The sequence below is a fragment of the Periophthalmus magnuspinnatus genome, chromosome 16 (assembly GCF_009829125.3).
Source record: "Periophthalmus magnuspinnatus isolate fPerMag1 chromosome 16, fPerMag1.2.pri, whole genome shotgun sequence".
Classification (NCBI taxonomy): domain Eukaryota; kingdom Metazoa; phylum Chordata; class Actinopteri; order Gobiiformes; family Gobiidae; genus Periophthalmus; species Periophthalmus magnuspinnatus.
In genome coordinates, this window is record NC_047141.1 from 21,328,664 (window position 1) to 21,344,876 (window position 16,213).

Below are 16,213 nucleotides of genomic sequence, written 5' to 3' on the forward strand. Positions count from 1 at the left end.
GTCTAATAAATCCTGCCGACACTTAGACATGCCATATTGATCTGGACAGAGGTCATTCGACAACTTTGATTAACATTCGGGCGAATTTCCAAAAATGCCCCGTCATCTGTATCCTTATGTGCCTATATACAATCAGCCTTATATTTAGGCTTATACATTGACATAACGTGAACGCAATATCACAGTCTCTCTTTTTCTACTTGCTTTTTTTCTTCGAAGTCTGAAGCTAGATGGCAGAAGAGTCCCACTGCAGCTCCGTTCACTTTATGTGCCGTCATCACCCGTTCTCCCATTTCTATTGAAAATCCCCCCCTTTAGTCCCTCTTCGTCCCAAATCCACGATGCCCATGGGCTTCAATTTACATCCTTTTTAAACCACACAGACCACAATTTAAGATCACACCAACTGACCCGGTTTCAAACTCACTTTTAATTACAATTTCTTTGACTTGGCTTGGCAAATTCGCCTACTTATCTGCCACCCACGCCTTCTGAGTGTTCACGATTTGTTACCCACACGCCGAAAACCCCATCCCATGCTCAGGACGCCCTCTCCTCCTCCGTCTCTCTCTCTCTCTCTCTCTCTCTCTCTCTCTCTCTCTTCCTTCTCCTCCCTCTCCTTCGCTCTACCCCTCCTCTCCAGCACCCCTATTCCACTCTGTCTCACTCGGCTGATCGATAAAGCCAGCATTCAAAGTGTAGACTCGTTCCTTCGTCCAAACGGCCGGTTTTACGCGGATTAGAACACGGACGAAACATGTTGGAGACGTAGATTACCGACTTCTGGATGCCCCTTTTGAGCAGCGATGGTTGAGCCCTGGTCCAGGTTGCTGTGGTCCTCTCCAAAAACCCATTCACCACTTCTTCTCCTGCTCTCCCATCAGCTGACATAACGCGGCGTGCTGTGCGTTTTTCCCTCCCAGAAAGACGGACACTTGTCTCATATGTTATAGTTTGGATCATGAAGGAGCTTTATAGAGAAGGATACTACGACGGATCTATCGAACTACGGGACGTTTTCAACAGGAGATGCGTTAAATGTGGACGAGGGGACTTTGCACAAGGCAGAGCGATGAGGATTAGGGCGAGCGTGGTTTTTTGGAACGTCGTCTTTTCACTAATGTTCACTTGTGTCAGAGGTACGAACGCGGCTTTGGAGAAAAAAAAAATGCCACTGCAGTATTTTCTGTGTATTTTCTCTGTCTGTCTCTGCGTGTGTGCGTAAAGGCGCATGTTAAATGTATGTGTGAGATGAAATGTAAAGCGTTACGGGCGTGCGTCAGATAAACTCCCACTTTTGGCATGGATGGAGTTTGGAGGGGGATGCATTCGCCTGCTTTAGCGCTGAATGCGGGCTTTGAAACGCTCAATAGATATTCTTGCGGCTCCTTCTAATAGCCTACGTGAGCTGCTTTGCTTAGTAGGCGAACTCGTGAATTGTTAAGAGCGTGCACTGCAGATTTCCTATATGATTGTGCCCCGTTAAAAAGCTCTTAGGGTTTCTGCATGTCGTTCCCCATTAGTTTCTAGGTCGAGTTTTGGAAGCTGGATTTGAATTTCATAGCATTGAGGCGAGGACCCTGGTAATTAGCAGCGTGGAACCAATTTGTCGACTAGTGTTTATCGGACTTGCCAGTGCAGGCAGGTGGAAGGTGGGCTTGTTAATATTCTAAGGGGCTATTACACGCACAATGCTCTGTGGTTTAAATACAGAGTCCGAAGATGACCAAGGAAAGTCATGGGTGCTGCTTTCGTATTTCTCCCCCACATTCTGAAACCAGTGTGAAAAAAGAACAAAAAAAAGAGAGAGAGAAAAGTCCAAGGTTTGTTGTGACATGTCTCAAGTAAATTTACTGCTGGGCTTGTATGGTTTGTGAGGTTGTGCCAGTAGTCGAATTTTAATTGGATAATAATCGATCATTTCATATTATCAATCAGCTCGATGCTTTTAAATGAAAGGTGTGCAACTAGTCATCTAGTAGTTAAAGCGTATTGTTTGAATCAGAGTTCAGACTTTGGAGGAATGTTGTTTTAAATTGTATAGTGGAAAGATCCATTTGTTACTTAAGCTGCCATGTCTATGATCATTAAGCTTCTTGATCGATTGAATTTGATTTTATTCACATCAAAAATCAAGATGAATCACTACAAAGAAAAAGCAATGATTCCTTTTTTCATATCCTGTCCAAGTCTAATGATTGTCGCAAAAGCAATTCAAGTTATTCATTGTTAAACTATATGATTTAAACCAGCTTGTGTCATGTTCCACCAGTGTCAAAATGTCAATAGCACAACAAACCATCTTCCCTGTGTTCATCTTCAGATCTCAATTGCTCTTCTGTCTGCTACATTTCTCAAAGACCTTATGACTCACTATATCTATAGCCTCTTTTCATGTCTAATCCATGTTTGAACTCGGTATGAGGTCTAGACCTTGTTTATACTGACAGTGTTTAGCTACCGGTACATCAAGCAGGCCTCCTACTGACCAACCCCCTTTATATTTTTATTCATGTATATCCAAACACCAAATGATTACCCTATAGACGTGTATTCTGCATCCTCTTCCCTCACGGAAACTTCACAGCTTTATTTAGCAAATGCATAAATCTCTTTCCTGTCACTTCCAACTCCAATATATTCACTATTTTAAAATGTTTCTGCGTTTCCCCACTGACTCTAATGTCAATATCTTTCATGGCATGTAAAAATCTCCATTTTGGATTCCTCTAGGCTTCCTGCTTCCACTTTATCACTTTATGTCTGTATATTCACTCTACCATTTTATAATATAGTCTAGCATTTTATAATTTACCTCAAAACCATCGCCTTTTTCTCTCACATTTTTCCTCATGTTCTAGTGTATTCCTATCTCTGTTCGTTCACTGGGCCTCTAGCTCAAATCTTAGCATTCCTCTCAGCGTTTGGGATTCATTAAACCTCCTCTGCAATGCATCCCAATCTGGCCTCTTTGACTTTATGTCCTAAACATCTAACACAAGCTGTCCCTCTGATGTACTCATTATTAATCTGATCCACTCGCTCCTAACAAATAGCACCTTAGCATTAGATTAGAAAGCATTTAAGTCTCCTATAACAGACGCTATTCTCCTTAAGTGATTTGGACATGTTATGATATTGGAGTCCTGTTGAATGCTACAGCGGCCAGTCTAGTAGCTTACACACACACAGATCTATTTTCATGCAGATCCGAGAGGCGATGAGTAATTCTGGTGTCTGTCTATTGGGGGCGGATGAGAGGTTCAGCATGCAGAGTAGCAGCACCCACAGCACAGCACCGAGCCAAGTCAAGGGCCACTGTTTCATCATCACCCACTGCAAGGCGATGTCACAGCACCCATAGGACCACTGCCAGTCCTACCCGCTCCTGCTTCTTATTAGGGACCCAGCCAGAAAGTTTTCGAAAGCTATAGGAGAGAATGGAAATGAAACTGTTGCTTCTCTGGTTTGACATATGACAAGAAGATACATAGCTGCGGCGCCGACTCCCCGCTGAGATAATAAGCCTTCAGAAATGCCTTTGGAACAAAGTCGAAAGTTTGTTCAACACCACTTTGCTGATTTTTCATTGACTTGAACAAACCCAATTAAATATTTAAGCCATGGATCGAGTGCAGGGGAGCTTACAGCAGTTATCCTTAAAAGTTGTCGCTGGCACCTGTTGAATGCTTGGCACAGCTTCTGAGGAAGAGAACGCAGCTATTAAGTCGATGTAAAGGGCCTAAGTCTAATTATCACAGCAAAACCTTTCAATTAGAATGGCTGTCATCTGTTCCCCAAGGAGATCAATGAGGTATATACGTGTCAAACTGATGCTAAAAATAGATGTGGTCTTTCATTTAAAGGACCCGTATTACGCTATTTTCTGATCTACGTTATAATGTTGCTTCCTCATCACAAACATACCTGGAATTGTTTTGTTTCATTCACACACAAACCCTTCATATTTAGGCTTCTTCTCTCAAACAAAAAACCCTTTGTTCCACCTTGCGATGTCATATGGTAATATAGGAAGTGCTCCACTGTGTTTTTAAACTCCATACACCTTCACTAGGATCATTTGGATGATTTCAGTCCTGGAATAGCCCATCTCTACAGAACAAAAGGTGAAAGAGGCTGTTAACTTGAAAACTACAGCTTCATGATATCATAAGGTGCAACAGAGCATTTTGAGCTTTAGAGATGTAGACAGACTAATAATAAATGATTACTCAAACATGTGTGAATGAAATAAAACACAACTCCAGGTATGTGTTTGAGGAGGTGACAGCATAAGCATGGCTGTTAGTATGGTGGGATGTATGGATAAATGTGTTTGGTATCTGGAGAGATCGTTGGGTGGTAGCACTGACTAAAACACATGAGGCAGAGCTGGACATGTTGAGGTTCGTTTGGGAGTTTGGATGCCACTTTTGTGAGAATTTATTGTGAGAAAACAACATGATTTTATAATTATTCTTGATTACAGACATAATTTGCAAACAACATTAACTCACTTCCATTAAAGGTTAGGGTACTCACTAAAATATACTGAAGAGCATTATATGAAAGATTTTATGCAAACTTCATTCTAGTTTTGTCTAAAAAAAAAAATCTAGTGAAGTTTATTTTACTTCTTTCAACATTTAATCGGTCAGAACAGTGTATTCCTTGCTCGTAAATTGTCTCTGCATTTTGGATAGAATTTTGAGTGTTGATGACGTAAGTAGAGTCACTTACATAGAACTCTCTGCTGTATTTCTGCCATTTTTTTTTTCACAAAGGTTTCCACAAACTGTCACTTAACTGATAATACTATGGTAAATAATAACCCTATGAATAATAAAGTAAAGTGATAAGGATTGCGCATAGACGGACATAAAACAGGTGTTGCATTGTTTAGTTTAATGGCATAGCAATTAGCGCTGAGATTACCATAGATACGAACAACCACATAATTTACATTTCTTAAATGAAGCAAAAACAGTTAAGTGCCATTTGAAAACTCATCAGAGGCTTGTAGTTTCCTCTTAGTATAATCATATTTTCAAAAACCAAATGTATTTTTCTGCTGTTGAAATAGTATTCCACCCCTTCTTGATAAAATCTATTATTGTCATTGATAATATCTCTAGAAGATGGAAACAAAACAAAAAAAGTCAGTTTTTCAAAACAGAGATATCTGCTTTTGCTGTTGGACTCTTCAAATGTAAATTATGCAGGAGAAATCTCACCAAAAACATAGCATACTCCAGCAGTTTGACAATAATAATTTTTGTTTTGTATCAAGCACTCCAAATACTTGGGAGTGTACCTGTTTATGTTCCCACGGCTCTATGAACCCACAGCCCTGTTTTCTCACATTTAAAATATATTTTTGAAAATAAATCTATAAACCTCTCATTCATCCAGGTGCTAACCTTAAGCACAATCTCAAAAACGGGCCTAACCTTAACCATTACCGTACAGCCCAACAAATGTGGGCTGTGGGAACATGGAGCTCACTCCCTTAATATAGTGAACTTTAAAAACTGGAGCTGGAAGTTATATATCTGTGTTATTACTTGTTGGCAAGTATCAAACAAACAACCAACAACAATTTGTTTCTGTGTTGTGCAAACATCAAAAATACAACTCATTTGTTCATTTTGATGCCTCATTAAAATGAATAGAATAGAATGTTTGTATCAGTACGAGTCTGTGTGCGCAACAATTCTAAACACGTCAGTGCTGGAAGGGTCTATGGAGAGCGACAAAGACAGTATTTATAAATGTAATTAGGAAATAGTTTGATGCAGAATATGACTCACATTGGCGACCTTGGAACAAAGGAAATAAATACAGGGTTGCATCTAGTTATTGTCAAAGTGTGCTGCCAGGTGTTCTTTATCAAATTATAACTATATTTTCTGACATCAACATGCAGTAGTTTGATTATTTCATTTTAATCTATACATTTTTGCCTTTTACTTTTCCGCTGACTGGTGAGTTGCCAAAATAAATCACCCTGAAATTAAACACAAGCTTAGGACCGGAGGTTTTTTAAAAGCAGTAAAAGTCGCGGGGCGAAGACAAATTGAATTCCTTTGCGCCGATACTGCTCTCCTTATCTTCTCGTGAGTACAAAGGCACATTTCCTCTCATTTTGACAAGTACAGTGCTTTCATTGATTCAACAACAATCAGTCAAGTTACAATAATGAGACAGTGACAGGCCTGCTGGCGACATATTGTGTAAGCAGCAAAAATGTGTTACTATATACTCCAAGCAGCTCTCAACGGGCCTGAAACCGAGATGCCATGCACAGGGTCTTAATACGACTGGCTCTTTGCTGCTAAACGCTATAGATGGAGCCCATTTCAGAGACTATTAGGACCACGGCGAGTCTAATTTCTGTGCTGCAAAGTCGGATGTGTAATCAAAGAAATGGACATGCTCGTCAGGAGGAATGGGGAGAAAGAAGCCAAAATGTTGATTAATCTTACTCTTTCAAATGAAAATAACCATTAAAAGAAAGGCAATTTAGTCAATAGTGTACTCAAGTATAAAGTACTCTTATATCTTCTACTTCTTTCAGTACCACTATTTCTGATTGTATGGCTGATATTAAAACTAAACTACTGCTTATCTAAAAGTACATCGATAGCTTTTAAACTACAGAATGTGATTATATCTGGGGGTAAGAGCCACTTTCCCCCAGTGATACCAGCATGTTTTGCCCTGGAATCTCTAAAAGGTAAGTCCACACATTTTGAACCTGGTGATTTCTGTAGTGACTAGCAGAGACTTGCACGTCGTGACTTGAACTTGACTCAGACTTGAGTCATGAGTTTGATGACTGGTAACTTTATAAAATGGATTTAATTCCCAAAAGAAATTCGGAAAACACCATTCCTTATACAGGTACTATAGTTAGATGTGCTGTCAGCGCTTCATTTTAGGAACAAAACATATCCCTTCCCACTTTTTTATTGTTATAATGACTTTTTTAGGTTGAGGAAAAATACTAAAAATGGCAAAAAATATGTGCTGTATTTGGTAATTTAGTTTAAAGACCCCAGGACTCACTGTATTGCCACATAAATCTGCATTCTTTTTACCGTTTTTACTTGCCCCCATATATGTAGATTGTATTTTTAAATATTATTGGCCAGTTGACCTTATTCCTCCCAGTGCATTTACTGTTGTAGATGCTACTAAATCACGTTTTCTTTGTGGTGGTGCTTCCGGGTTAAGCGGAAATCCCATTCATTTCAGTGGCGAAGTTGGGAAAAGTTTTGCCACTGAAATCTGATATAAAGTAGGTTGATTTGTGTAAAATGCTCAATGTTGATGTGCAACAAGACAACACAGCACCTATTCTCTGGGAGGCTTTATAACAGCTTTGTAGTCCCTATAGAACTTATTTGCTGCCAAGATCGGGAGCCCCATGCAAAATAATACAACCAGAATGATGATGGCGGCGCCCACAGCAACCTCCGTTATAAGGTGAATAGAATGTTATATCGCCAACAACCCGGCAATAGTCCCGCTCCTCTATTGGTCTAAACTGAGGTTACCCAAGGAGAGTGCACCTCAGCAGTAGCTTGTTTCCATATTAGCACTTGAAATCAATTAATGACAGCTAACAGATTGGTGCAAATGTTCCATCTGTTGCCCCTCATGCATGCTTCCAACTTTCTTCTTCACATGTTATTTAGGACACCATTATTTTTCCTACCCAATCCAAGGCACTTTAGTAATTACTGGTAATCAGGTGCGTGGTGGACGGACAGTAATGTGGCCACTGAGCCCTTGATGAAGACGTTCTTTGGATGTGATTATGTAAACAGGCTGGAGAGGCTGCTGGGGCTAATCAGGATTACCATTTGTCGGTGTAATTATGCTGTATCTTGAGGGACTGGGGGGCATTATACCACTGCACTACAGGGTTTCTCCTCTCTACACCGGGGGGTTCAAAAAGACCTGAGAGAGGCAGGTTGCAGCTCATGAAACTAGATTTTATTTTAGGTGGTATGGTATTTGTTGTTGACAATTAACAACACAGAATTTATTTGGGCTACTATTAAGTGTAAACATGAAGGGATTATTTTAGCAAAAAACAGCCTCAATCTCATAATGATAAACATCTTTTGGACCTCAGAGCAGTTCAGGTGTAACTTCCATAGTCTGTGCCTTCCATTTGATCTGATCTACTAAAAAGAAAGGAAGAGAATCAACTCAAACAAAAACAACAGCATTTGTGAATTAGCATAAGATTCATTGATTTTCATCAGTGATGCCTCTTAAGGCTCTGGGGTGTCATTTATAAAACTTTATGTGAAATTCTTACTAATCTACTCATCTATGAAAACTGGCTCAAGTTCAGATTTTTTAAACTGGAATCCCCATTTCCATGTCATGTTACAGATCACAAACTTGACATGGAAAGTCATGTACATAACATTTTTGTAGGTATGCATGTTTTATAGATGAGACCCTCTGAACAAGTAGTTAGTATACCTATTGCCCTCCCACTGCCCCTGTTAACACATGGCCCCATCAAACATGTCTCCTGTGACTTCCTGCTCAGGTCGGTTACACTTTGCAGCCTGTGATTAAGTTGGTTCTTGGTTCAGGTTTCATTTTTAATATAAGCAGTCCTCTCGGGTGAGGGAGATTGGCAATATCTTGTCTGGAGTGAAGAAAAATCGTTGTCCATTTGTGGAAAGGATGCGTTCCCAGTCAAGGCTACAAATCTTATGCACTGCAGGTTGCTAGTTTTAGAAGGGATTTAACAGTAAGAAATGTTTACAGGGCTATCAGATGAGGAAAAATGCACTGTGTGTGATTCTGAAGTCACACAATAACAAAGAACAAATTATATTTGAAATTAGAAGCACTAAAGGCATAGTGCACAGGCACGTCCCTGCACTCTTTATTGGGCTATAACTATTTTTGCTTATTTGACATTTATACAATGTGCAATGTTTATGTCTTCAGTATAGATGCGCACTCAGTCAGTGAATGAATTGTGAACTGTGCTGTGGGACCCACTGAAATTATATGTGAGAAAACTAATCTGTATAATAACATTACAGTTCCATCGAATTAAAACAAGCAGTAGTCATGCAATTCATTATGTCTGTACTTGGTTGGCCAAGTTTATACCCATCTCAGTGTGATGCTACAAAACGTGTTCAAACTGACCAATTGAGTCCATTTATGTAAACCAGTATAACATTAATATGTTATAATAACTTCCATTTCTGAGAATATACTGGCTTGTTCCCTGGCTGCCACTGTGCCTCCCTGCACCTTTTCATAAACGATAACTGCCCATTTCCATCATATACCTACGTCACAATGGTTTCACTATGCTACTATATGCTGATACCATACACACTCCACTATATAAATTCATTATAATGTATTCCATCAGCCCAAACTGTAGGCGTAGCTTCATAACTCCTTGGGCCCTCTCCAGTGCTGCTCTTGTTTGCTGCTGGCTCTGACAGCTCCATGTTTTGATATGTGACAGTGGAGCTGAGGGCTGAGGGCCCAGAGTCGAAGAAACAAAGCCACGAGATGTGATGGTAATTGAAGAGGTAGACTGGTTAGCGTGCGACTGCTATGTGTTAGCCTGGCACATTTCAAGAGCAATTAAAATGATAGCTGAGTGTGTGGTTTAAGATAACGCTGTTGAATCTCTGTTTCCTTGTTAAATAGTGTGGGCGGCACTGAGAGGAGACATGGACTGGTGAGATGTTGGAGATGTTTTCAAATGAGCTCACATGAGTTTGGATTGCATGACAAATACTACCATTCACTAAACCAAAGATGCGCCTCTGAGAATAAGTGTTTCTGTAGTTTAAATAGTTTGCCTTTAATTTCAGAGCAAAGTGCAATGTGCCTCTTATAACTTGTAACGTGTGTTTTTTTATGTTTTTGCTTGACCCTCATATGTTTCAACTTCCTGGTATATTCAATATTTTGAGGACTTTTGCACGTTCAACAGATATTATATATTGTGTCAATTGCTGTGGCAACAGTCCTAATTTGTCATAATTCTTAAACCCATGGATAGACATTTCTCTGTAAAGATCAATATTTCATTTTGCTGAATGCATTTCTGTATGATTTCTGTTTTGTAGCAAACCCTTTTGGTATCAATTAGCAAGATTGCATTTGCTAAAAACATGACATTTGCTAAAGACATGAATCATTTATTTATTACTAAAAATAGCCCCTTGAGGTGACGGCCCATCTCTTTTCAAGGGAATCTTAATGCTGATTAGTTTTGGCACATTCTTTTCTGGTATGAGATTAAGGGAAGAACTTTCAGCTACACTTCTTCATTTTCTTCATTTGTTAAACTTGTGTGTATTCTGCTGATTTTCCTTTACACATTCTTGTATCTTATCACTTCAAATGTGTAACATATTTAACTTTCAATTAAACAATTGAAATACTCTCATTTCCCATTGCATTCATCAGCAATGTTGGGAAGAATAACAACATCTATTTGGTTACAGAATATTGAATACCTGCGAAGTAGTAAGTTTATTTTAATTTTTTTCCACCCCCCCTTCCCCAGAGCTGCCACACTATCAGACAGCGCAACTGGTGGTATGTGAGAATTACAACAAGACCGGCCAGCTTAATTACTTAAATTACATCTTAATTAATTAAAGTGATAGCAGTAATGTGTACTTTGTAATATATTCTGGTACATGGCCCAATTAGAGTACTTTATTCTGACTACTTGGAATAGTTTCACATTGAGTTGCGTGTAAAAAAAAAAAAAAAAAGACATAACATAAGGGTTGAAACAGCTTTATGTCTGTTGCATTTATTTATCACTGACTAAACGGTTACTAAAAGTTGTCATTGGTCTTGGTACATGTATTCATTTACTTCCCATCTCCGTTCCCCAGTAAAGTGTACACTTTCTTTTGCTGGCTCTGCTGATCCACTCCTCTGCAGTGTGGTTTGATGAAGCGGCCATCGTCAGGGTTTTATGCTGTGGACATTAAGCGCTGCACCTAGACCTGTGGCGCTGCATCTATTAAACTACTTATTCATCCATCTCTGTCCCCTCTCAGTTTGAAACCTGGCTTTAATTTGCTTTCATAACTGCATTAACAAGGACACACAATGTCACCAGTATGAGAAAAGCTGAACCAAAGCCTGCAGCTGATAGATATTGCTTGAGTTTCAGCTGTTTGCAGAGCTAGCAGTTTTCTCAAGCTCCAGACCTGTGGAGTCTTAAGGGCAATAAACGCAACAGTACAGCACCTCGTGGCTGCAGGTGGAGATCTGCTGATGTCTGGAGACTGGGAGAGTAATAGCTACTGTACAAGTCCCGGTTACAGTTCAGACCAATAGGGGATAGATGTACAAGCAAATAAAAATAGTAAAAAGAGAGATACAAATATAAATGTGATACGGCTTGCGTGGAAGGAATATGGGGTAGATATTGAAGTGGTAAAAGCATCTTGTTGGGTCAGCTATATTCACGTCCCGAGGTAGAAAATAACAAGGTCCTACCAAAATAGTTTTACACTGAATATTCCATTTCCTCTCTCATTTTTTTTTTTTTTTTTTTTTTGTAGATGTAAGTATATTGAATTGCAAAAATGGGAAATAGGCTAGAATCGTAAAATCTTTAACTTTAGTGCTATAATGGATACAGGCCCTCCTCCCGATATCAATTTGAACAGCTGTAATAGTAGTCGTAGTGCGGTTGAATTAGTTATAATTTGTAGTATCTGTAGTAGTGGAAGAAGAAATACTACTATAGTCAGTGGTAGTGAGTGGTTATAAAATATAGTTCAGTAGCACAGTTAGTAGCAGTAGAGCAGTTAGCGGGGGCCGAGTAGAGTAAAGTTTATTATTGGTCCATTAATATTTGAAGTAACACTCACTTTTTGTATTGAATTCTTATTCATCTTTCATTTTTGTAATTTGCTCATTTAAATTCACTAGTTTGGAATGACAAATAGAGACAGACCAGACTTTCATCTTTGTGATTACTAAACAAGAGTGATTTTAAAAGCATATGTTCTTGATCAACACTGTTAATCTGTTGAAATCCAGTCCGTCTAATTATGTGTATTTTGGTGTGTCTTTTCTGAGACTTGAATATGCTCCAACAGTCCCGCTTAACATGTCACTGCTTTGACTTGGCCTGTAGGGGGCAGAGTCAACATGGCTTAGTTTTCAGGTCAACAGTTGCTCCAGCATGAGCTTAACCGTCCTCCATGCGGAATACTTGGCAGCTCCGCAACCTGCTAAATGTTAATGAGTGTTTTTACATTTGGATTGGGACCAAATTTCTATCCCAGCTCTTGCATCCAAATAGAGAGTGTGAAGCTAATGTGGAAGCTGTTTACAAGACACACAATCATGGCTTGTGTCGCTGCTACTAAAAAATACAACAACAAAAAAAACCCACACACACACATTATTCTTTCATGTTTGTTTTTTGGAGGTGTTGGTTTATTTTAGCACTTGAGGCCAGAGGAGACAGACATCCTATTGTGTTCTTGGCTCTCAGCATCACAGAGCAATGACATGGCATCAGGTGCAATATGTCTCAATAGTACTTTGAGGATGTATTGGCGTCTGGACATGAAATACAGTATTTGTTGGGAAGTAGCTAAAGTATCGTAGCACACACGACACGGCTGACACTTATTATAGTTGGTGAGGCAGAGGCACAACCTGTGTTATTCTTTGTGTGTCTCTATTCTGCACACATGCCAGCTGCAGTCAGTGTGGTCCTCTATTTGATTTTAGTATTTTCTCACCCCAGTGGCTAGCAATTTAAAACCAACAAATGGAATATTTCACAGCCCTTCTCCAAATTGCGGTGGTACACACTCATATAGTCAAAGTGATTCTGCGGAGAGGCTCTTTGCCGGTTCTCTTGTATGACGACCATTTTGTCTTTTTCAACAAGTATGTAAGGGCTACTGCGGCTGTGTCGTGAGTATGGAGAGGTGGGAGTGTTCAATTGTGCTTAAGAAACTAATAGCACCACAAATAAATACCCAATCAGAAGTGGTCATTCGGTCAAGCAAGTAGTTTGTATTTAGATCTAATTTGTAAAGGCCCCCGAAAAATGTGCTTATTTATTGTTTTTTTAACATATCATATAGTAAGGGTTGGAATGTACTTTTACATCTTAATATACTTCACACATCTACCACTATCTTGGAGTTGGAAAACCTAAGGCAATCCCATCAGGATGAACTGCAAAAGCTGAAAAGGCTGCTTTGGTTGAGATTTCTGAGAAGCTGGACGTTAACTTGCAACTAAAGGATGATGCAAGATGAAAGAGGAAGGGGCCCACCAAAACATGGAATGGCTAAAAGAAGGAGACAACGGCTCTCAAGAAATCTATTCAAGATTTCAAAGAGGCTGTGCAAGAGAAGAATGTCCAGTTGCAAGCCTCTGTGGAGCAGGTGGAGCAGAAGGTGCAAGAAACCAAAGCTCTGAAGGACAAAGTTTCAGATCTGGAGGCAAAAATGGACCAGATGAAGATACAAGAAGTTCAAATGTCCATTGCCTGTGAAGAGAAGGTGGGTGCCTTGAACGAAGAACTGAAACAAATGCAGAAGCAAAACACTAGTCTGGTGGAAAAGGACCGTGCTGAATGAGTTTTGAGATCCACATTTCATGAGAAGGAGATGATTGCTCTAAGGAGGAGTTGAGAAGAAAAGCAAGAGAAAAACACAGAACTTTTGCAGAAAGTTTAACTTCTGGAGCAAAAAAATAAAAAATAAGTGGTAACAGAAGCTGTTCTCTGGCCTACATAGATCACACTTCACCTCTTCACTTAAATCTCTCATCCCTATTGTCAGTTATATATGATATTTTCAGATTTACTAACTTAATATCAGCCCAGTTGAACGAATGGTTTATCTCTGTTTTAGATCATTCTTCTTGGTTTGTTTGGTTTTGATTGTTGATGAGTCAGTTTGATCATGGAGGAAAAAGTTTTATTGCATGAAGATAGTACTGGTTGTCTGAAATTAGGAATACAACAACATTAAACCTTTAAGGACAGAGCACAGTATAGACCAGTATAGCTTGCCTAGATTTTTATTCTTTTTTTAGCCATAAAAATCATGTTAAAGGAACTATCAGAATGTACAGCATTTTTCACACAACTACCTCTATTTTACATATCCATCCATATTTTTTCTTTGATGCATCAAGTAACTGACTGGGAAAATCCCCAAGGCTTCCGCACTCTGATTGGTCATCTTCGAGGGAGGACGCAGGCACATTACCGTAATGACAGTAAAATATTTAAAGAGCCCCATGCCTCTACTTTGAGATGCCATTTGAATTTACATGATAGAATAATTGGTTGCGGAGTTACGGTTATGGAAAGTCCACAACCGCGCTCTTTCAATGACGATAGCATCCACCACAATAGGGTTAAGATAAGAAAACAGTTTAAAGTGAAACTAAACACTAAATCAACTTTTTGCTACTGATTTATTTATATGGTGTGAATAGCATGGTCTACTGTTCTATTGGCAATTTTTGTACAACCTTGGTACATTTGCAGCTTGGTGGTCAAAAATGTATAAAATGGGTGTGGCCTGGCTCTAGTGGCCACTCCCAATTTCAGATATTTGGTGGCGTAACGGCCTCTGCCCTGATTGCAGCCAGGTGTTTCTGATTACAAACACCTGCTGCAGGGGCGGGGTTTGAGGCGCAGATACCTATTAGACCAATCACACTGTTCCTTATATGTTCAGACTCCGCCCCTCCTCCATTCTCTCTTCTTTAGTCCTCCAGGTACTGCTCAGTTTAGCAAAGACCACATAAATGCAGTTTTGGGCTGAGTTTAGGTGTTTAGTCTCACTTTAACCAACAAACACTTATTAGAGTTTATGGGTTTACAGATTGTGATTACATCCTTGGCCCCAAAGCAGTATTTCAAGGCTTTAGAAATAATCTTAATGTTGCCAATTCTTTATTTAAAAAGTCTACAGCATCAAAGGAGCATGCATTCATGTTGTGTTTTCTTTTATCTTTAAAACTACTTTGGGAAATGTAACAGCATAAAACATCTCTTTTCTTTGGGGACATCAATTAAAGATTCCTGTTAAAGGCAGTAGCTGTCTAGGTCTAATCGTACTCCTTCTTGTTGTGTGCCTGAAGAAAACCGATTTGCCCTGCCTCATCATAGATCTTAGGGTGTGCATGGACTTCTAAAAACAATTAGCTCTAAATATCTGTAGAAATTGAAGTGGCTAGGTCCTCACTATCTTAAGACAATATACAATGCGCACTCTGCCTCGGGCTTTTGTTCTCTGCGTTTTGTTCAATTGAAATACTTCTTTACAAGCAAATGAATTTTGCGAGCTAGTGCCCTTCAAAAGTGAAACTCATTCTCACACATTCTCTGTTGTAATAGAATGAGTACAGTTCTGTTGTTAGGCAAATCAATATTTACAATTTTGGGCAATTTTTATATTTCAAATGTTACATAATATTGTATTATATCCAGCCACAATGGGGATTAAAAACAATACTGTATGTTAGCACTCTGAAAAATGGAAAGAATTGTGTTGGAAGGGCTTCAGGCATAACAGCTACATCAGTTATAATATAGAAAACACTGTGCGGTGGAGACGTGTGATATGTGGCGTACTCTGATAGGAAAAGCCAAAGTTATAGAAAAAAAATGTACTCGCGACTGTTAATGAGCTACTGTTGACTTGCATTGTATTCAGATTGTAGTTGGTCATATTTCAGAGCTTCTGTTTGAATGGCTGTACACAAACTGATGTACATCTGCAGTATATTTGTCATCATTCACTGCTGCTGTCTGCCTGTCTGTATTGGAACAGCTGTGTGGATTGGGCTGCCGAGTGGCCCGGATGTTTGTTGACCTTTGCTTTGGTCAGTAACAGCTCTATCTCTCCACTTTTTTACCCTGTAACCAGCCCTGCCTGATGGATATCTCTATATTGGCTCACTCACCTTTAAGGTCAGGTGCAAATCAGTGCGGGTCTTTTGCACTTAAACTTTGATTGCTGGGAGTGGTGCTGTTGGCTCGCTATCTGATTGTGATAGCCCATCATGGAGAACAATGATGAAATCCATTGGCGTAAAAGAGGTGTCCTTGACTAAGCATACGCCACTCTTATTCATGAGGAATTGAGAATCAGGCGCTGAGGCCAGACTGATACATGCGGCAGCTTCAACA

The 16,213-nt window shown here is 39.5% G+C and overlaps 1 protein-coding gene across 1 annotated transcript in view; it reads left to right on the forward strand.

Moving 5' to 3' along the window:
* The first annotated feature begins 660 nt into the window (after positions 1-660).
* The window catches only part of LOC117383696 (CUB and sushi domain-containing protein 3-like), a 185,091-nt gene continuing 169,538 nt past the window's right edge, over positions 661-16,213 (forward strand). The window contains 1 exon segment of the mRNA XM_055228152.1: positions 661-1,139. Coding sequence (XP_055084127.1) covers positions 962-1,139 — 178 coding nt within the window. The 5' untranslated portion in view covers positions 661-961.